The following is a 21,573-nucleotide window of genomic DNA, read 5'->3' on the forward strand; positions in this document are numbered from 1 at the left end:
AGTTTCTCTATGGTTTCCATAGCAGCCGTGCCCCAGCAAAAGATAATGTGACGTCATGTTTACAGGGCGATTAGACCAATGCTCGTGTCACGTGTCTGCTATAAATTCGGAAATCTGTACTCTCAGTTTGCACAGACATTGCAGCATCTCCCCTCAAGGTAGGCATGAACGACAAAAGGTGTTATTATACAACAATAATTGTAATACTTATTGCTTAATATGTGGCTTTGTGTTTTTTGAATGCCGTTGTAATGGTGTAGCAGTAGATACTTTTGAGCCTCTCCTTTCTCTTTAACATTACAAAGCCAGGAAATAAATGATGGAGGCGTGGAAAAGATGCGCCCATGGCCTTGTGTAATATTTCGCGTTTCTGTACAACAATTTCTGAAAATATGACGTGTAGTTTGCTAACTAATGCATAGCACGTACAAATCTTGTTTATTAAGAAACGAGTTGAGCATTTAGTGAGAACAACAAGATAATGCATTATTCATTCATTAGAAGGCAAAATGTGCCGAGGTTACGTGACACTGTAGTTTGAAAGATGATGCATTTTGCGGAAGACTGTTGACAACGAATATTGTGGCTTCATGCAACGTCTAGATTATGTCTTCATGAACCTAAATAGTTGTATCAAATGGACGGTGTAAATCAAGAGTTCTGGCATAGATGACTGTACAGGAAATCCCAGAAATGTTGCTCGAGCTAGCTACGTGCCTCACCACATACTCATGATGAATTCTTTTGATTGCGTCATAGCATTCTAGAACGTTACGGTCGAAATTATGAAAATCTTAACAAAAAAATGTAGCAAAATTAAGCCAAGACCGCTTTTTTTTAATGAAGTGGATGTTGAATTGTAATTGATACATTCACGTTGAAAGTTTTAATTTTGGGGATGAGATTAATGATAATTGAAGATTAATTGTATTGTTCCAGTGATGTTCTTTCTCTCTCTGAAGGTGGAAGCAATGGTGCGGTGTGTCGCATCAATGTGCCTACCGATTAGGTTACTCTTTCCGAATTGTTGCAAATTGTATTAGTTGCTAAAATATACATACTTTAATCAAGATGTCAACCGTTTGCAAACACAGGAACAACAGGTTTCGGCTCGGTGTCACTATGGAGGATGGAGAGGCAGCCTTCTCCAGACTATGGGCCTTTTTCATCACTGCGATGGTGAAGGTCGTATCATACTGTAAGGTCATTTTACAGACCCGGCCTATTTTCCAGGAGATGCCATAAAGAGTGACTGATTCCCTGCTGCTTTAGTTGCCTCGCTCATAAAACACTTATTATCATTTTCTGGATATAAAATTATTCCTCATCTAAAAGGACAGAAAAATGGCATGTTAGAATTGTTGAAATAATTATATATTTCAAAATGAAGTGATTTTAAAGTAAAAATATGTAATGCACATCATCATCAGTAAACTTCTCATTAATCTAGTTGCTGCTGATATTTATGCACACTGTCAATTATCATTCTGGAAGAATAACTGCTAATGACATTGATTGCATAGGCCTAATGTAAACAAGCTGATGATGTACTGGTTAGGTCGTGTGACTGAATAAGGCCTAGTCCTATTTTCCTGCTTGAACGTGCCTGCAGCTGACTCAATGGCCGTGTTCGAGTGAATCAAAATTGTGATGTATCATGGGAAAATTGAGACTAACTTGCATCATATATAACTATTCAATATTATTTGTAAATCAGTCAGTCAATCAGCCAGTCTCGACTTTCCTTTAAAGTCGCCTGCAATGTCGAACACGGCCAGTCTCTTCCTGGGTAAAAAGAGGTGGTTCCCTTAAACTCTCTACTCCCTCTCTCTGACCTGCTCAATGCACTTTCCTTTTTTTGGTATGCACTTACCATCACCTTGAGGTTACCATGAAGATATTTCCCCCACCATTATTTACAGTACATGTGTGTGAAGAATCCTATCAGTGTGTTCTTTATACCTGTATTGTTAGTGTCTGGTTTTGTCCAGACAAAGCTGACTACGTTAGTCTATTACTAGGCCTTGATGATGTGATATTTAGTGGCGTGAGTTGACTGGCTGTCTGCAGTGAGGGCAGTCATGTGACAGTAAAGAGGCAAGGTGCTGAGGCTGGCTGGTCCTGAGGCTTGTAGAGGAGGACTGGATATCATGGTGCTCTCTGATGACAGCTGTCCAACCATATTAGACTGATAACATTCTCAAATGAGAACCAGTAGGCTATACAGAGGTTCATTTTATGTATTTGAGATTAGCCCACATACTATAGTTTAGCTGCAGGCAATAAGATCTGATTATTTCCAAACAAATCAGAATGATCTTGAAAAACATGCTTTTGACCATAAGTGGATTTCTTTTAGGTAATCATGTTTGATGTTTCATAAATACACAAAAGGTTTGATACATTGATTTACTGAAAATAATATTCTAGATGTAGGTTCGTGTGAGACTTAATGTAGTTTATTTTCCAAAGAGGCGTGGCAGTCAGTGAGCAGGTTGAATGGTCAGTACTGAGCTGTGTCTTCAGTCTCTAGTATCAGGGCCTGCCCCTCATGGCTCAGGTCTCAACAGTGGAAAACTACTGAGCTACAATCAACACAAGACATGCCTGGGAATGTAGAAAATGCCAGTGAGGGTGTGTGAGGCAGCACGTTTTCATTCTCTCTCTCTGCTGAGGTTAAGACAGCTTGTAGAGGTCAACAGAGGTTACAGTGCTCTCTCTCTCTCTCTCTCTCTCTATGCAAGTGACAACACTGGTTGATAGTATATTTGTTGTTATTACATTATAAATATCTATATATTTTTACCTACAATTACTCAGCCTGCCTCTTGCATCATATTTGCCTGGTTGTGTGTCATTCTTCCTGTGTGCAGCACACTAAATGGACGTGGTGGTATGACACAGCACTTCCTCAAAATGGCTCCCAGGCTCTGCTAACAGGAATGGTCTCTATCTGCCTCATCCCGCAACACAGCCACACACAGGTTTTCGCTTTGTTTCTTGATTGCCAGCATTTTTGTGAATACCGTAGTAAAAGGCCAACTCGTTCATAAACGCTTCCATATTAAGACGCTCCCACACTGCACCCACTTTATTTTTGTCCCATTGTCTGGGACATTTTCTGCCTGAGTGGGTATCTGTATGCCCCTGGGGTGAATGACCCACATACTACAGGCACCCTGTTTCTCCCCAGTAATTGGGTTGGTGCTGTAGCTGTGTACCATTGCCTGTCTGGGTGAGTGGAGGGGTGGACGGCTACACCCCAACAGAGGAGTAGCCCCACAGCACTTGACTGATTGGCTAGACAGACTTGTAACAGACAACTACCATGGTGGATGTTTGAAACAAAGTACTCATTATTGAGATTTGTTCCCCCAGGCATTTTGAATACTTTGCTATGAAATATTATTGGCATGATGGTCAATACCAGTAATCCCTCGTTTATCGCGGGGGTTACGTTCCGAAAATGACCCGCGATAAGTGAAATCCGCGAAATAGAAAACTTTTTTTTTTTTTTACAATTAGCAACTATTACATGTATACAAATACAGTGACTCACGTGTAGGCCGTTTCACTGCTCTTCAGACTGGGCCGCTGCATCCTGACTGCGCTCTGCAGTGTTCTCTTCTTCTGAAGCCCGCGGTGCAGGTGTGTTTGTTCGGGAGAAGAACATAGTGATAGGCAGCTGTTGTCGCTCTTTTTTCTTCTTTGCAAAAAGATCCTTGTACACCGACATGCCACCATCGATTACGTTGGAGAACTGTAATGAACGGCTCATCAAAGGGTCCCATTCCTCAGCTACTCGCTTAAGTTCAGTGGCCATTCGCACCATGGTTGCTAAGCGACCAAGCGTTAGTCCTTCCTCCTCATCTCTCGTGTCCTCTTCTCCCTCTTCTCTTTCATCGTCGCTTTGTGGCTTTGTCATTTCTGCCAGCTCTGCATCGGTCAGCGGCTGTGCGTCTCCATCAATCAGGGCGTTTATGTCATCCGGACTCATGTCATTAAAGCCGTCTCCTCCAATCTGTTTAGCCAGATTCACAGCTGTTTCTACGGCAGAGTGGTGGACCTCGTCAAGCGAGCCTCCGGTTGCGTTTTGCACTGCCTCTGGCCATAGTTTTTTCCAGCAGGCCTTCAGAGTTTCCGTTTTCATTTCCTGAATGGCCCTCTGAATGTTTTGGAGACACGATGCGATGGTGTATCCACGCCAGTAGTCCTTCAGTGAGAAATCTTGATCCGAGTCCATAGCGTCAACAAGATGTTGCAGGGTGTTGCGCTTATAGAGAGCCTTGAAAGCACGGATGACTCCTTGGTCCATGGGCTGAATCAGGGATGTAGTGTTTGGCGGCAGAAATTCGATTTGCACACCATCATATGCCAAATCATTACCGTGACCTCCGGCGTTGTCAAGGAGCAGAAGCACTTTAAAGTTCAGTCCCTTTCCTCTCAAATAACACTTGACCTCCGGGATGAAACAGTTTTTGAACCAATCCAGATTGAGCGCTTTTGTCATCCAAGCCTTTGCATTGTACATCCAGTAAACAGGCAAATCATCCTTATTTTTGTTTTTCAGCGCCCTGGGATTTTTAGACCTGTAAATCAGCCCCGGTTTAATCATGAAACCTGCGGCATTTCCGCACATAGCCAGGGTCAAACGGTCTTTGTGAACTTTAAATCCTGGGGCTTTGGCTTCTTCCTGCATGATGAAGGTGCGGGAGGGCATTCGTTTCCAAAATAAGGCAGTCTCATCCATGTTAAAAACTTGTTCGGGCTTATATCCCCCCTCCTCAATGATCGCCTTGAATTTATTGTTCACGAAGGCTTCTGCCTCAGCGGTATCCGCAGACGCCATCTCACCGTGCAGACAAACATTTTTAAGTCCAAAGCGTTTCTTAAACTTTTCAAACCAGCCCTTGCTTGCATTAAATGCGCTTGGCACTTTGTCAGCAGCACTTGCTGGGGGCCTGGCATCCTCTCCCACTGTGTCAGCAGCACTTGCTGAGGGCCCGGCATCCTCTCCCTCTTCCCCGTCACTGACAGCAAAGTTTTCATACAGCATTCTCGCTTTTGTGCAGATAACGTTTGTATCCAGGGTTATGTTTTTTTTCCTGCAGTCATTAATCCACAGAGCTAATGCCGTCTCCATCCGTACCATGGTCTTGTTGCGGACAGTTACAACCCTTTTTGCATTCGTATTAAAATTGACTGCTGCTGTCGTCCTTATGTTTTTTTCCTCCTTCTTTATGTAACGAACGGAAGATTCATTGATTCCGTAATGGCGAGCAACGGCTGCATAGCTTTTACCTTCCCTTAGCATGTCCAGAAGTTGAACTTTATCTGAGATAGGTAGCATCTTCCGCCGTTTGGGCCCATCCGCAGGTGCTTTTGTCGGTCCAGGCCGTTTCGTCGACATTATGGGTTTAGGAGATGTTCGAAATTACAAGATAATTTGGCCAACTTAATGTAAATTTGCCAAGCTGTTTTATGTACGCACACATAACTGCACGAGACGACAAAATGATAGCACAATTCGTAGCATGTTTTGATACAAGAAGCAGGAGTGAGTTTTTAGCGAATCAGAATGCAGAGCACAATGCACCAAAAAAAAAAAAAAAAATGCATTATGAAAATCCGCGAAATAGCGAATCCGCGATAAGTGAACCGCGAAGTGGCGAGGGGTCACTGTACACCTTGGGATATGACGGTCAGGTCATGGAATTTTGGATGCCGGTTATTGGTCAACCAAATGACCGCTGTCACCAGAATAGATATAAGACTCACATTTTATCCTCGTCTCCTGACTGGTATGTTCTGCTGATGGGAGGGGGGAATCACCTAGGCAACCAAAGATTAGTTAGCTACAGCATCTTGCTTGTTTCAGAAAGGAGCAACAAAGTTGAATTAAGTTGTAGAGTCCATGTTACAGCAGAAACAGAGTCAACCGCATGAATGCCCAGCTCTCCTGTTTTCAGTCAGCTGTTCTTTCCACACACCAAAACATTTAAATGTATATACAGTACCAGTCAAAGGTTTAGACACACCTACTCATTCAAGGGTTTTCTTTATTTTTACTATTTTCTACATTGTTGAATAACAGTGAAGACATCAACACTATACAATAACACATATGGAATCATGTAGTAACCAACAATGTGTTGAACAAATCCAAATATATTTTACATTTGAGATTCTTCAAAGTAGCCACCCTTTGCCTTGACAGCTTTGCACACTTGGCATTCTCTCAACCATCTTCATGAGGTAGTCACCTGGAATGCATTTCAATTAACATGTGTGCCTTGTTTGTATTTGTATTTATTATGGATCCCCCATTAGCTGCTGCCAAAGCAGCAGCTATTCTTCCTGTGGTCCAGCAAAATTAAGGCATTTTATACAGTTTTAAAAATATTACAATATATTTACAGATTTTACAATACACTGTGTGCCCTCAGGCCCCTACTCCATCACTACCACACATCTACAGTACTAAATCCATGTGTATGTTATCGTGTGTGTGTGTATGCATGTGTTTGTGTTGCTTCACAGTCCCCGCTGTTCCAAAAGGTGTTTTATCTGTTTTTTAAAAATCTAATTGTACTGCTTGCGTCAGTTACTTGGTGTGGAATAGAGTACCATGTAGTCATGGTTCTATGTAGTACTGTGTTCCTCTCATAGTCTGTTCTGGACTTGGGGACTGTGAAGAGACCTCTGGTGGCATGTCTCATGTGGTATGCATGGGTGTCCGAGCTGTGTGCCAGTAGTTTAAACAGACAGCTCAGTGCATTCAACATATCAATACCTCATAAATAAAAGTAGTGATGAAGTCAATCTCTCCTCCACTTTCAGCCAGGAGAGATTGACATGCATATTATTAATATTAGCTCTCTGTGTACATCCAAGGGCCAGCTGTAATGCCCTGTTCTGAGCCAATTGAAATTTTCCTAAGTCCTAAAAAGTTAATTTGTGGAATTTCTTTATTTCTTAATGAGTTTGAGCCAATTAGTTGTGTAGCGACAAGGTAGAGGTGGTATACAGAAGATGGCCCTATTTGGTAAAAGACCAAGTCCATATTATGACAAAACTGCTCAAATAAGCAGATGACAGTCCAGTAATGACAGTCCATTACTTTAAGACATGAAACTGTCTCATGTGGACCGCCAATGGAATGGAAGACCCAGAGTTACCTCTGCTGCAGAAGGTAAGTTCATTAGAGTTAACTGCACCTTAGATTGCAGACCAAATAAATTCTTCACGGAGTTCAAGTAACAGACACATCTCAACATCAACTGTTCAGAGGAGACTGCGTGAATCAGGCCTTCATGGTCGAATTGCTGCAAAGAAACCACTACTAAAAGACATCAATAGGAGGAGACTTGCTTGGGCCAAGAAACAAGAGCAATGGACATTAGACCAGTGGAAATCTGTTTTTTGGTCTGATGAGTCCAAAATTGAAATTTTTGGTTCCAAACACCCATGTCTTTGTGAGACAGAGAGTAGGTGAACGGATGATCTCTGCATGTGTGGTTCCCGCCGTGAAGCGTGGGGGTGCTTTGCTGGTGCCACAGTGATTTATTTAGAATTCAAGAGACAATTAACCAGCATGGCTACCACAGCATTCTTCAGTGATACGCCATCCCTTCTGGTTTGCCTTAGCGGGAGTATCATTTGTTTTTCAACAGGACAATGATCCAACACACCTCCAGGCTGTGTAAGGACTATTTGACCAAGGAGGGTGATGGAGTGCTGCATCAGATGATCTGGTCTCCACAATCACCCGACCTCAACCCAATTGAGATGGTTTGGGATGAGTTGGACTGCAGAGTGACGGAAAAGCAGCCAACAAGTGCTCAGCATATGTGGGAACTCCTTCAAGACTGTTGAAAAAGCATTCCAGGTGACTACCTCATGAAGGTGGTTGAGAGAATGCCAAGAGTATGCAGAGCTGTCTTTTTTTGGGGGGGGGGGGGGGGTCAGCTTAATATTGCGGAAAGAATGTTGCTTCCAATGTAATTGTCTGCATCATTTCCAATCCCCCATATTTTTTGGGGTAAATATATATATCCATTCACATATGCATACATATACACATATATACATACACATACCTACATAGACATACATACTTTTTTTAAAGAGTATACCTTTATTATTATTCCCCGCAACCTCTACCACCGATCCCCCAAGTGGAGTAAACTGATAAACATTTCTGTTTTTACCTTCAATTTATACATCTTATACACATTTTACAGACACAGTCTACTTTATAATAGTTCTCTCTTGTTTGTTCTTAGTTCTTCCTCTATTTCTGTTGTCCATCCAGTTTGATTTCCACTTGTAACTGTGCTATTTCACAATAGCTCCGCACCTATACACATTTCACAGATCCCGTATGCCCTACATTGTTTATCTTGTTATTAGTCCCACCCTTCAGCTCCACTCAACCTTTCCCATCTATCTTCCAACATCATCCATTTCGGATTTTTATTTGCCATATATTTTTCAACTGTGCTGTGATGCTTCACAAAAGATTTGAATCTTCCTATTCTCATAGCTTCCACGGATTGTAAATTAAAAATAAACATTTTTGCTAAAATAATTATTATATTATTGATTGATTGACTATGGCTTTTCAAATCCCCCAGTATTGCTATCTGTAGCGTTAGTTCTACGCAAATGTTGCAATTCTTCAACCATTCCTGGACCTGTGACCAAAAACGAGCTACATGCGGACAATACCAAAATAAATGGTCTAATGACTCTGCCTCCTCACAGCAGAATCTACAGAGCTGGGAAGATTGTATCCCCCATATATATATATAACATTCTATTAGTTGCAAGAATTTTGTACAATAATTTAAATTGAAAAATTCGAAGTTTTGAATCCGGTGTTGTTTTGCGTATCAATTCATAAACCATGTGCCATGGAATGGGTACATCGAAAAGCTGTCATTTTTGTTTGTTTAATACTTTTTTGGTTACTACATCATTCCATTTGTTTTTTTCATAGTTTTGATGTCTTCACTATTCTACAATGTAGAAAATATGAAAAACCCTTGAATGAGTAGGTGTCTAACTTTTGACTGGTACTGTATATATTTTTTATTCTTATGGAGGTTATTTTATTTTCATGACCTGTCAGGTTTTGGCCAAGACTGTTCGGGTTTTGGTCACTAGATGTCCCCATTGCACCTTTTTTGTACCTTTTGTTTTTCTTGCTCTAATTATTGTTTGCACCTGTAGGTCATTCCCTTGTTAGTATTTAAACCCTGTGTGTTCCTCAGTTCCTTGCTCAGTGTTTGTAAGTTAGCACCCAGCCCAAGCCTTGGTTTATACAGATATTTCTCTTGTTGGATTTTCCAGAGGTTCTCTGGTTTAGTTCTTGTGTATTATTTGAGTAGTCTTTTGAGGTTTGTTTTTCCCTGCTGTTTTTTACCACTTTGTGGAGTTTCTTTTGTATTTTGGAGGATTTCCATTTTGTGCCTCTTGGCTTTATTTTTGGACATTGTGGATTTAGTTTCTTTGCCTGAAGATTTTGTTCTCTTATTAAACCACCATCTCTAGTACTGCTGTGTCTGCCTCATCTTCTGGGTTCTGACGATTATTAGTGACTGTTTCTCGCACCGGGTCCTGACAATGACCGTCTTCATCAATAACCATCGGTTCAACGTTATACAGTAATTGTGCCAGCCCTAAAAAATACCATGGCTCATGCTCAATCTTTTGCTTGAATGACACAATCAGAAAAACATGGGCCTACTCTTTTCAGTGTTTGGAACTTGATCATGGGGTGTTGGTATGGAGATGTTAATTTTCACCTGACGTTGTGTGTCAGTTTTCAGTAGAACAGGCAGATGATTGATTGAGGTTGAGTCAGAAGCAGAGGTGGATCTTATAGGCCTGTATAAACACAGTGGCCATTTGTCTGTGCTAAGAGTCACCACCATGTTTCCACCAGCCTGCGCCTGTTGAATTCCTCCACAGTTCAGCTCTTAATTGAAGGTCGTTTGACATCTTGAGGCATCCAGGACACAAGTTCAGTATTGATTGGTCCCCTCGACAAAGGATTATATTTGTCAGCCCACTTGCGTACTCTTGAGACCAAAAGAGGGGTGGTAGTACTTCAGACAATAGTACACACAGACACAATAACAGAACCCACTGACATTTTCTTTTGTAGACCACAGCAGCCTTGACAAGAAACAAAATGAAGGTGATAGAACTAGTGCAGTGGATTGGACCATACTGCAGCTGAAGGGGGAGAGAGGGAAGGTGTGAACTGAATATAAAGGAGGGAGGAATGTGAGAACCCGATACTAACATGGAGCCTTCTCTGACTGCCTCTCAGCCTGCTTGCCTGTATCACTAATGGCTGGGTCAATTTATGATGCCTGTGTGGCAAGGAGAATTGAATATGGCCTGACAGTCAAACTTGATGACATCTTTTTAATGTACTAATCCAAACTTTCAATGTTACTGAAAATTTCAAGCTCCAGACAAGTACTTTTAATTCCCCACTGGTGCAGTGAATGGAGTTGAGGCACAGATGCCATTCATTTGTAGTCAGTGTGACTGCATTATGTGAGGAGGATTCACTGTGAGCTTGGCCCAGTCGGCTCATTATTGGCCAGTCAATCCTGGCAGCATACGCAGTGCATTCTGGGGCTCTTTAAAAAGACCACAGGCTGGAGGAACAGGCAGATTAGAATAAGCCACCTGGGAAAATTGCGGTGCAGTGGGAGCCACACACACAGGCATACAGGCACACAGGCACAGATTATCAAGTTGTCTAATGTTACACCAACCAGATGCAAGGGCAATCCTGTGTGTCCTTTCAAAGACGGTGCTAAATCCTACCTTGCTGCTGCACAGCAGTCTTACATAGAGGCCTGCAAGCTGTGGAGAGGAGTCCTAAGGAGTTTTTTTTTACTTATTGCTCATAGGAGGATACTACAGATTCTACGCATATTCAGTAAGGTACTTGACCTTATGACACTAGTCCAATTAAATATGTAGCCTATGTAATGTTGCATAGCTTACTACACTTAGTTAACCAGGTAAATAAATCATCTATTGAGGATATTTTTTATTTTTTCATTTTACCTTTATTTAACTAGACAAGTCAGTTAAGAACAAATTCTTATTTTCAATGATGGCCTAGGAACAGTGGGTTTACTGCCTTGTTCATATGTTGCTTTTTCATAACCCTCACGTTATAGCCTACCCCCAGACAGTTTGAAACGGGTGCTAGACATTAGACAACCGGACAATCCGTTGGAAAAACCTAAGCCTATTTATAGCTATTTTGAGTTGATTGACCAAAGTGTTGCTTCGATTGGTTTGAGGTGTTTTAGCCCCAAGGGCTTTGTCCGTACTAGTCTAGCCTAATGCTCGGAGAGTTCAGTACTAGTTCTGTCCCGTGTATGGATTGTTTCTGTGCTTCCATTTCGGTGACCCTCCACTCAGAGTGGAAAAGCTAATGGAGGATAACTGGGACTCCCTTCATATAGGGTCATGGCTAGAAGGGATCCAGATTTTGTCAAATGAACATCAGATTTCACTATTCGTAACTGATTAGGAAAGCTTGCGCAGCAGGTTAGGAGAATTAGGTTACGGTTAGGGAAAGGATTAGAGTTGTAAAATAAATCTACTTTTGATGTTAACAAAAGCTGGATCCCTTCTAGCCATGACTCTAATATAGCCTATCTGTCCAGGGTTCTTCTTTGAACACTGTGTTAACAAACCTCCAGACGAGCTTCAATGCCATACAACTCTCCTTCCGTGGTCTCCAACTGCTCTTAAATGCAAGTAAAACTAAATGCATGCTCTTCAACCGATTGCTGCCTGCACCCGCCCGCCCGTCTAGCATCACTACTCTGGAAGATTCTGAGTTAGAATATGTGGACAACTACAAATACCTAGGTGTCTGTTTAGACTGTAAACTCTCCTTCCAGACTCACATCAAACATCTCCAATCCAAAATTAAATCTAGAATCAGCTTCCTATTTCACAACAAAACCTCCTTCACTCATGCTGCCAAACATACCCTCGTAAAACTGACTATGCTACTGATCCTTGACTTCGGCAACGTCATTTACAAAATAGCCTCCAACACTCTACTCAGCAAATTGGAAGTAGTCTTTCACAGTGCCATCCGTTTTGTCACCAAAGCCCCATATACTGCCCACCACTACGACCTGCATGCTCTCGTCGGCTGCCCCTCGCTTCATATTCATCGCCAAACCCACTGAATCCAGGTTATCTACAAGTCTCTGCTGGGTAAAGCCCCACCTTATCTCAGCTCACTGGTCACCATAGCAGCACCCACCCGTAGCACGCGCTCCAGCAGGTATATTTCACTGGTCATCCCCAAAGCCAACTCCTCCTTTGGCCGCCTTTTCTTCCAGTTCTCTGCTGCCAATGACTGGAACGAATTGCAAAAATCACTGAAGCTGGACTCTTATATCTCCCTCACTAACTTTAAGCATCAGCTGTCAGAGCAGCTCACCGATCATTGCACCTGTACACAGCTCATCTGTAAATAGCCCACCAACTACCTCATCCCCATATTGTTTGTTTTTTTTTGCTCCTTTGCACCCCAGTATCTCTACTTACACATTCATCTTCTGCTCATCTATCACTCCAGTGTTAATGGTAAATTGTAATTATTTCACCATTATGGCCTATTTATTGCCTTACCTCCCTACTCTTCTACATTTGCACACACTGTACATAGATTTTTCTATTGTGTCATTGACTGTACGTTTGTTTATCCATGTGTAACTCTGTGTTATTGTTTGTGTCGAACTGCTTTGCTTTATCTTGGCCAGGTCGCAGTTGTAAATGAGAACTTGTTCTCAACTGGCCTACTTGGTTAAATAAAGGTGAAATAAATCAAATAAAAATAAAAGGTTACAGCGAGGCTAGGTTATGGCCTAATGATTTATCCTAACTTGAGAGAAGAAACAAACCACATTTACCTTTCCTTTGAACTGGACATGGTCATGGATTGTTTTTATATACCTAAATGTTATTTTAGTCCTGTTAGATTGGACCTAATTGGACCTCCATGTGCAGCCAAAATCCCTATCTGTCATCATGGCAGAATAGGACAAATCAATAGTCTCCTTTGTTGAAACGAAAACAGTTTATTTTTCAGTTGAAATTGATTAATAATGAGTCTGTCATTTGCTTTATTGGTTTAAATGTCATATGTAGAGCAAAGCAGATTATGGTAAATATGATGCATTGAAAGATCTATAGCCCAGGGCTATTACTTGTTTAAACAGCATTGTTTCTACATTGATATTCACAAGAGTTTGCCACATCAATTTCCAACAAACGTTTTCATCGATGCAAAATGAAGAAGCAGGAATTTCCTGATTGTTGCATCACTTTGTGTTAGCCAAAGGTAGTAACTTACTGTTATGCGGTCCATCCTCCATCACGTACCTGACATTGATGTTATTTGCCAACTGTATTTTGCAAGTATTGCCTCAAAAATGTGTTCAAACCTCTCCCGACCTCATATTACCTTCAGCATTGCTAACCAACACTTGTTTTGCTAGGCTAAATAATTTGGTTGAACATTTATCTTTGGCTTGCTCAAACAGTATGTAAAGACAGAGTTAAACTATAACGCCTTATTTGTCTCAGCTGTAATAACTTGCTTTGTTGTTACAGGAAGTGTCTCATATCTATCTTGTTCACACACAAATCTGCTTCCTGTGTCTCTGGCTAATGGTCCCTTCCTCCACAAAAATATCTCTGTTTGACTCCTCTCCCTCTCCAGTCCTTATAGGGCTGATGAGGTTACATGCTTGACTATGTTCCAACCCTCCCTCTTTTTTGTTTAGTAGACATGTCTGTCTCTCTTACATAACCAATAGCCTATCTCAGTGTCTTTAGAAACCTCAACATGCTCCTGCACAGCCACTCACTCTGTCAGAAATACCACACATGCAGCAGATTGCCCATAAAGTAATGTGCATATGATCACAATACAGATTGTCACTGAAAACTAGGCACTACCCAAGGCTCATATTTATACGTTTCCAGGCAAGTTGAGCTGAGAACAGAAAGGCATGTCTGTGTCCAATCCTCCAATATGGACCATTGGAGAAGTCAAAGTAGACAAATAGCCTAGTCTCCTATTAAACCAGAAGGTTAAAGTGGAAGGCTGTGTTTTATCATTCCTTACACACCGCAGCCTCTGGAAAGTAATGAGACTGGCCTGGCACCACAGGCCTTCAGGCTGGTAATACAGTGAGAGCTAACATTGCGGAGGAGAGGAGAGCTACTGATTTATATCCCCTGTGGATTCAGACAGGTTACAAGGGAGGAGCCCAGAACCCAGTGTTTGTTTCATACTGGGCTGGTTTCCCCTGGAGTCTACAGAAAGGAAGTCCTCTGAATAGGAAGTCTGGGCCTGTTGCTTCAGTTCCTCAAGTCTCTGCTCTCTGTCTGGCATGTTAAACAGGCCTGGAGACAATGGAGCCTTCCATAGCCAAGTTAGGGACACAAATCTAGCCTACACCTCCCAGCACGAGGCCACCTAGGCCTGCACTACATAGCAGAACAAGTGTTTGACTTAGCTAACTGCAGTTATATAACTGGACAAATTAAACTTTTGCACTACTTTCTCTGCTGTTATAGAAAAAAAGATTGATTGCAGATTCTAGGCACTGTGCTCTGTGAGAATAGACGGCGTGGAAAACTTCATTGTTAGTCAGGCCTACCCTCTTTGTGAAAGCTGTACATTTGCAAGACTGCTGTTTCTACAGGGAGAGACACTTTTGTTGCAATACGCTTCCTAATGTTTTCTAATGTCTTCTTGTTTCAGGTTCACCACTACAACCCAATCAACAGCAACTATGTCAGACCTCTGTGTTGGAATCAACGGGTGGGTATTACATTCACCTCTAATATACAAATTGTTGCATATTTATCAGAAAAGGTGTTAAACACTGCCATTCAAAAAATGGGAAATGACTCATGTGCACCAACAGAAGATATCCAGCCCCAGTTAAGACTAGTTATGTAATAATAACAGGCTATGAAGCAATATAAAGGTGCAAAGCAATTGCAAAACACACTGAAAGCTCTATGGTGTAAGTCACATTTGGGAGCAGCAAACAATGAACACTGAACAGACATTGGTCGTTTTCCTATGGGTATCTGTCAGCCCCCACAGAGCTTGTGGTTGTCATCGGGCCAGTTGCACCAGTTGGGTGTTAAAGAAGTTGGCCTTAAATGCTAGTTCGGGCGTAGCTACGTCCAACTTTGGGATCAGAATTTAGTCGTAGCTAAGTCCGGCGTAAGCAATGGCCGTTCATGAAATTTGATGCTTCATACTGATGGTTGCTAGGCTGTTACCATCATCGTGTGTCACGCTCGTTGTTAGGTGGAAGAGAGGAGGACCAAGGCGCAGCGTGGTAAATGTTCATGATGAAGAATTTTAATGATGATCCAACAAACAAAACACTGACAAAATACAAAACAATAAACGACGTGAACAAATGAACGAAAACAGTACCGTGTGGCGAACAAACACAGACACGGCAACAATCACCCACAAACAAACAGTGAAAACAGGCAACCTTAATATGGTTCCCAATCAGAGACAATGACAAACACCTGCCTCTGATTGAGAACCATATTAGGCCAAACAATAAACCCAACATAGAAAAACATAACATAGAATGCCCACCCAGCTCACGTCCTGACCGACTAAACAAAGACTGAACAAAGGAAATAAGGTCAGGAACGTGACATCGTGACAGTTCTGAACTTTGCGAGGCACGTCCCATCACTTCGCAAAGCCCATCGCTATGAATGCATGTTTTCTAAACCACATCTGGATGGGTCAATCAATAATTACTGTGGGAATGAATATCACTAATTACGAAAATATTGGAATAAATTAATTTAAATACTTTAAAGTAACGATGTGTGTGGTCAACTATAATTTCATCACCGTTATGATTGGGACAGCGCCATCTCACTGCTTTGAGACAAGCATGGGGACTTGTCTTGATAATTAATGAATGTCAGATTTTTGTTTTCACTGTATCTCCATTTGGATATTTGGTGACAATTAGGCTGGGAAAATGTTACCCAGTTGAGGTGAGTGTTCATGATGATAATCTTTAGTCTAGTTTGCTCATCTAATAGTGTTATCAGAACATTTTGCTAGCATGTTATGTAGCCTACACTGGCCTAGTATAACAGGGGGGTTATTTTTGCTCTTCACTGGCGTAGTAGCCAAGGCTATATCCCCATGAAAAGCCTTTGACTTGTCTGATCAATCAATGTGATTTTGTTTCACAGAATCTCTGTTGTATACAGTATTTGGTTATTTGATCTCTGGTTGGGCAAATAAGTGGAGGTTGCAGATCAGCTATTCGTTTGCTAATATCTGATCAGACACATTCAGCATGGTCTGTAGCATAAGTCAAGTGTATTATTGACTCACTCATAGGAAACTCAAAAAGCCCGCAGAGGTTGTGAAATATGAACACGAGACTCGCATCCTTCTGAAAATATAGATTTTCAGAGCATGTCATGAAAGAAGATTCCCAATTTAACGCCTGCTCCCTACTAGGTGTAGAATCTCCGCAGGCATAGCTCATAGAAGGGCGGTGTAACAGGTATCATTTTTCAGGTCCGGCGTAGAGCATGTTTTACCTTGGACGTAGAGTTACGACCAACTTGTGCAACCGGCGCCAGAAGGTGTGGTGTTGAGGGGAGTCAGTAGTGTTAGATGGGAAGAGGAGGACAGCACTGTGAACAGATAATGAGGATTACACTGTAAACCAGCACCACAAGGAAAGCACGCCAACGCACGTACAACAGAGTCACACAACTAAGTACACACACATTTCTTCACTCACCACATGATGTGTAAATCCTAACTCAAAACATTTAAATTTAGCATCATCTGGAATTTTTCACAGCAGTCCCAATACACAGAGGCCCGGACAAGGGAATTTTAGAACGTTTTTAGGGGAGCAATACCATGTCGCCCTTTGTCTGTGTACTGAATCCAGCTCTTCCCTCTCTCTGTCCAGATTTGGCCGTATTGGCCGCCTGGTCCTCAGGGCCTGCCTGCAGAAGGGAATCAAAGTTGTTGCCATCAACGATCCCTTCATCGACCTGCAGTACATGGTGAGCTGAGTCTCTTTCAGTCCCTCAACCAACAGCCTTCATATAACATGGCACCCTGCCATATTAATCAGAGGCCAGATCAAGCTACCTGTGTGCTTATGTGGTAGTATTTATTGTAAAAACGCACCAATTACCCCATCATGTGTAATGAACTGATAACCTTGATGTTCTCTGACATTTTCTTTCTCCACAGGTTTACATGTTCAAGTATGACTCCACCCACGGCCGTTACAAAGGTGAGGTGAGCATGGAGGACGGGAAGCTGATTGTGGACGACCACTCCATCTCCGTATTCCAGTGGTGAGTGATGGCATCATCACGTGTGCTCGGGCGTGCTTGCCTGTATGTGTGTGTGTGTGTGAGGGCCACTGGAACAGCGTTTCTGTACGTCTGAGTAAAGTTCCATTCTATGGGGCTAGGTTGATTTGGGATTGAGCGTGTGTGTGCCCCTTTCTCCCTGGCTCATAGAGTATTACCTCAGTGGTCTGTAACCCCTCTGGCCATTATCTCCTCAGTGTTGCTATCAGCCTTTGAGGGCTGGCGCCACCTGTCTGCAAGGCCCAGGTCACAGCGATAACACTGAGGCTTAAAGGAAATATTCACCCATTTTGAATGTTACTCCCAAAAGTTCCAACGAAATAGACATTTAAAATGTGTCTATGTACAGTGCTGTAACGATGTTCAAATAGTGAAAGTACAAAAGGGAAAATAACTAAAAATAAATATGGTTGTATTTACAATGGTGTTTGTTCTTCACTGGTTGCCCTTTTCTTGTGGCAACAGGTCACAAATCTTGCTCCTGTGATGGCACACTGTAGTATATTACCCAATAGATATGGGAGTTTATCAAAATTGAATTTGTTTTCGAATTCTATGTGGGTCTGTGCAATCTGAGGGAAATATGTGTATCTGTGGTCATACATTTGGTAGGAGGTTAGGAAGTGCATCTCAGTTTCCACCTCATTATTTTGTGGGCAGTGTGCACATAGCTTGTCTTCTCTTGAGATCCAGGTCTGCCTACGGCAGCCTCTCAATAGCAAGGCTATGCTCACTGAGTCTGTACATAGTCAAAGGCTTTCCTTAACATCTCTCTCTCCCCATTAGTATGAAGCCCCATGAGATCCCATGGGGTAACGCCGGTGCCGACTACGTCGTTGAATCCACCGGAGTCTTCCTCAGCATTGACAAGGCCTCTGTAAGTAGCAGTACCCGGACAGACAGAAGACACTGACACTCGTGTGTCCCCGTCAAGCACTGATAACTATAGCGCTCACCAAGGCCTTGCAACAGCCAAATAAGTAACCCTAATGTACTTTGTCAAAATAAAGCTATGAAACTCGAAAGACTATATCAACAGTTCTCAAGTGTATTAGGACCAGTCAGATCCAGACACAAACATTCAATATGATGTATTAGATGTGCATGCAAGATTTGAGACTTTCTCAATGTGTTTTCTTTTCTGTTTTCACAGTCCCACATCCAGGGTGGTGCCAAGCGGGTGGTTGTGTCTGCCCCCTCCCCCGACGCCCCCATGTTCGTCATGGGAGTCAACGAGGACAAGTATGACCCCTCCAGCATGACCATCGTCAGGTGAGTCCCTTTATTCCTGACCAATACATGCATGATCAAAGGGCGAACTCTTCACAAGAATGGTCCTCCCGGGTGGGGCAGTGGTCTAGGGCACTGCATCGCAGTGCTAGCTGCGCCACCAGAGTCTCTGGGTTCACGCCCAGGCTCTGTTGCAGCCGGCCGCAACCGGGAGGTCCGTGGGGCGACGCACAATTGGCATAGTGTCGTCCGGGTTAGGGAGGGTTTGGCCGGTAGGGATATCCTTGTCTCAGTATGTAAATGTAATTAAAAAATGTATGCACTCTACTGTAAGTCGCTCTGGATAAGAGCGTCTGCTAAATGACTAAAATGTAAAAATGTAAATGTAATAGTCGACCTTTAATAACGCTAGCATAATTGATTCATCTGAATTGGTGACCTATTGTAATTCTCTCTGGTCATCCACAGCAATGCATCCTGCACCACTAACTGCCTGGCCCCCCTGGCTAAGGTCATCCACGACAACTTCGGCATCGAGGAGGCCCTCATGGTCAGTGTTTTTCTTCCATTAGACTGTCTGTCCATGCATCTTCATGACCAGTATGCAGGGAGCATCGGAATGTCTTTTTGTCCTGTGATCCATATTGACACATCCGCTGACGCTATGGAACCCATGCTCATCTTTCCCTTTTTCTCTATCTCCTGTCCTCTCAGACCACAGTCCACGCCTACACCGCCACCCAGAAGACGGTGGACGGCCCCTCTGCCAAGGCATGGCGCGATGGCCGTGGTGCCCACCAGAACATCATCCCTGCCTCCACCGGAGCTGCCAAGGCTGTGGGCAAGGTCATCCCTGAGCTCAACGGGTCAGTAGTTTGAGTGTGTGTGTGTGTCACAGGAGGCTGGTTGGAATGAATGGAATGACATCAAACAATAACATTTCATTGACTCCATTCCAGCCATTATTATGAGCCATCCTCCCCTCAGCAGCCTCCTGTGGTGGGTGTGTGTGCATACATTTATGTGATTGTGCCTGCTACTTATCAAAGCTGCTGAATGCAGATGTGTGCTTGACGAAAAATACTGCTTATATAAGTGCTGATGTGAGCCTTCTCTCTCTCTCTGTCAGCAAGCTGACTGGCATGGCCTTCCGTGTGCCCGTGGCTGACGTGTCAGTGGTGGACCTAACCTGCCGCCTGTCCCGGCCCGGCAGCTACGCTGAGATCAAGGCGGCTGTCAAGAAGGCCGCTGAAGGACCCATGAAGGGATACCTGGGATACACTGAGGACTCTGTAAGTTAATTACAAAATATATATGTATGTCAACATGAAAGATGAGCAGAGGTGGCAATAGAGCTCAATTTCACTGGAAATGATATGCAATTATAAGTTGTAGTTTAAAAGCAGGGCTCCTAGATTACATAGATCTCTGTATACTGCAGCTGTTCTGTTGGTGTGTTTCTCACTTTTCATATTTCCTGTCCCACCAGGTTGTGTCTTCGGACTTCATTGGAGACACCCACTCCTCCATCTTTGATGCTGGCGCCGGTATCTCCCTCAACGACAACTTTGTCAAACTCATTTCCTGGTAAGTTCCTCCCTTAGAATTAGAGTAAATATTCAATCATTCTTCATTCTAATTCTATAGTTCCTCCCCTGCTAACGCTGGACCCCTTTTTGGTTATTCTCAGCCCTCAACTAAACTATGACACCATCTCTGTCTGTTTCTCCAGGTATGACAACGAGTTCGGCTACAGCCACCGCGTCGCTGACCTGTTGCTGTACATGCATTCTAAGGAGTAACTTTCCGGCTCCAGAAGCTGGGATGGGACCACCCTCCTCTTTTACATGCACTCACACCCTCCAGTGTCACAACCCTAGCACCCCCAGCCCTCCACCACTCTCTACAACACAAATTAGTCTGTAGTAGGCTGTGTGTACGAGTATTTGTTTTTTCCTTTACAAAAAAGTCCCACTTTGAGACTGTTTTGACTTGACAGTATGAGTTTCTGTGTCTTCCCAGAGCATTGCCGTAGATGTTTCCATACTGGCTGTTACCATGTAATATTGGTGTTAAACTAGAAATCTTTAAGAGTCAAGTGAGAAAGACAAGCTATTGTAACTAAAAAAATAATACTTCTGGAAAATCTTTACAAATATCTCTGTCTTGCCTTGTTGTTGTTCATGTTTCCTGTTTGCCAGTGTTATAAGAACATGTTTTCACACAATGACAAATAAGTCATCATCTGCATTCAAGATAATCAACAGGATGCAGAACATGAAGATGATGCATTATAAAGTGACAATTGTATGATAATGTGTTTGTACATGAATGACAGGATTAGACTTAATTTGATCTACATTTGCATTATTTGAAAATTAGTTTTTGTGAAAATTATTTTGAAACAAATGCTATTCCCTAAACTTCAGTTTTAATAGCTGATGCTTTAGCCAGGCCACAGTTTTAATACTATGCTGGAACAAAAGTCTGCATACCATGTTGGTACCTAGGACCAGGAGTCAAACATGATTGATATTGAATTTGCCAATCTGGTTGTGCACATTGCACTGGATGACTTCTCAGACAGGTCTTCTGCCACAATTTAATGGGTGTAAGGCTATGGGACTGACAGTTTCTCAGTCAAGTGTCAACTCTCCATCAAGGACATATGCATTCTGAAATCTATCTGGAAGTCCACTATTGAAATTTATTTTATCCTGCCCTAACGGGAATCGCAGGAGACATCTAGTGGCAAATATTGTAGCACAATAAGGTAAACCAAATGACAGGTGGTATATTTTCTGCATTCAACACTGTTCACATGAAAAACCACAACACCCATTATTTTGGAATGACATTATAGCATGG

General features: G+C 42.5%; 1 protein-coding gene across 2 annotated transcripts; it reads left to right on the forward strand.

Annotated features, from left to right (window-relative positions):
• Positions 1 to 55: 55 nt before the first annotated feature.
• On the forward strand, positions 56 to 20,863 carry LOC129837984 (glyceraldehyde-3-phosphate dehydrogenase-like). Of its 2 annotated transcripts, none has more exons than XM_055904590.1 (11): positions 56 to 158; positions 14,834 to 14,893; positions 17,061 to 17,157; positions 17,351 to 17,457; positions 18,262 to 18,352; positions 18,629 to 18,747; positions 19,174 to 19,255; positions 19,420 to 19,571; positions 19,835 to 19,997; positions 20,195 to 20,292; positions 20,438 to 20,863. In XM_055904590.1, the coding sequence occupies exons 1-11, from the start codon at positions 79 to 81 to the stop codon at positions 20,505 to 20,507; spliced, it is 1,119 nt and encodes a 372-aa protein (XP_055760565.1). In that variant the 5' UTR covers positions 56 to 78; the 3' UTR covers positions 20,508 to 20,863. The 2 variants fall into 2 exon arrangements, with proteins under 2 accessions (XP_055760565.1, XP_055760566.1); XM_055904591.1 differs by having other exon boundaries at positions 150 to 178.
• The last annotated feature ends 710 nt before the right edge of the window (positions 20,864 to 21,573 follow it).

The sequence above is a fragment of the Salvelinus fontinalis genome, chromosome 38, assembly GCF_029448725.1.
Source record: "Salvelinus fontinalis isolate EN_2023a chromosome 38, ASM2944872v1, whole genome shotgun sequence".
Taxonomy (NCBI): Eukaryota; Metazoa; Chordata; class Actinopteri; order Salmoniformes; family Salmonidae; genus Salvelinus; species Salvelinus fontinalis.

What these genes read in the sequence shown, in the direction of transcription:
- LOC129837984 (XM_055904590.1), top strand. Translation starts at nt 79, where the DNA reads ATGCTCGTGTCACGTGTCTGCTATAAATTCGGAAATCTGTACTCTCAG. An exon ending in TCCAGCATGACCATCGTCAG is followed by an intron (nt 18,748 to 19,173) that starts GTGAGTCCCTTT and finishes GGTCATCCACAG; the next exon opens with CAATGCATCCTGCACCACTA. An exon ending in TGGGATACACTGAGGACTCT is followed by an intron (nt 19,998 to 20,194) that starts GTAAGTTAATTA and finishes CTGTCCCACCAG; the next exon opens with GTTGTGTCTTCGGACTTCAT.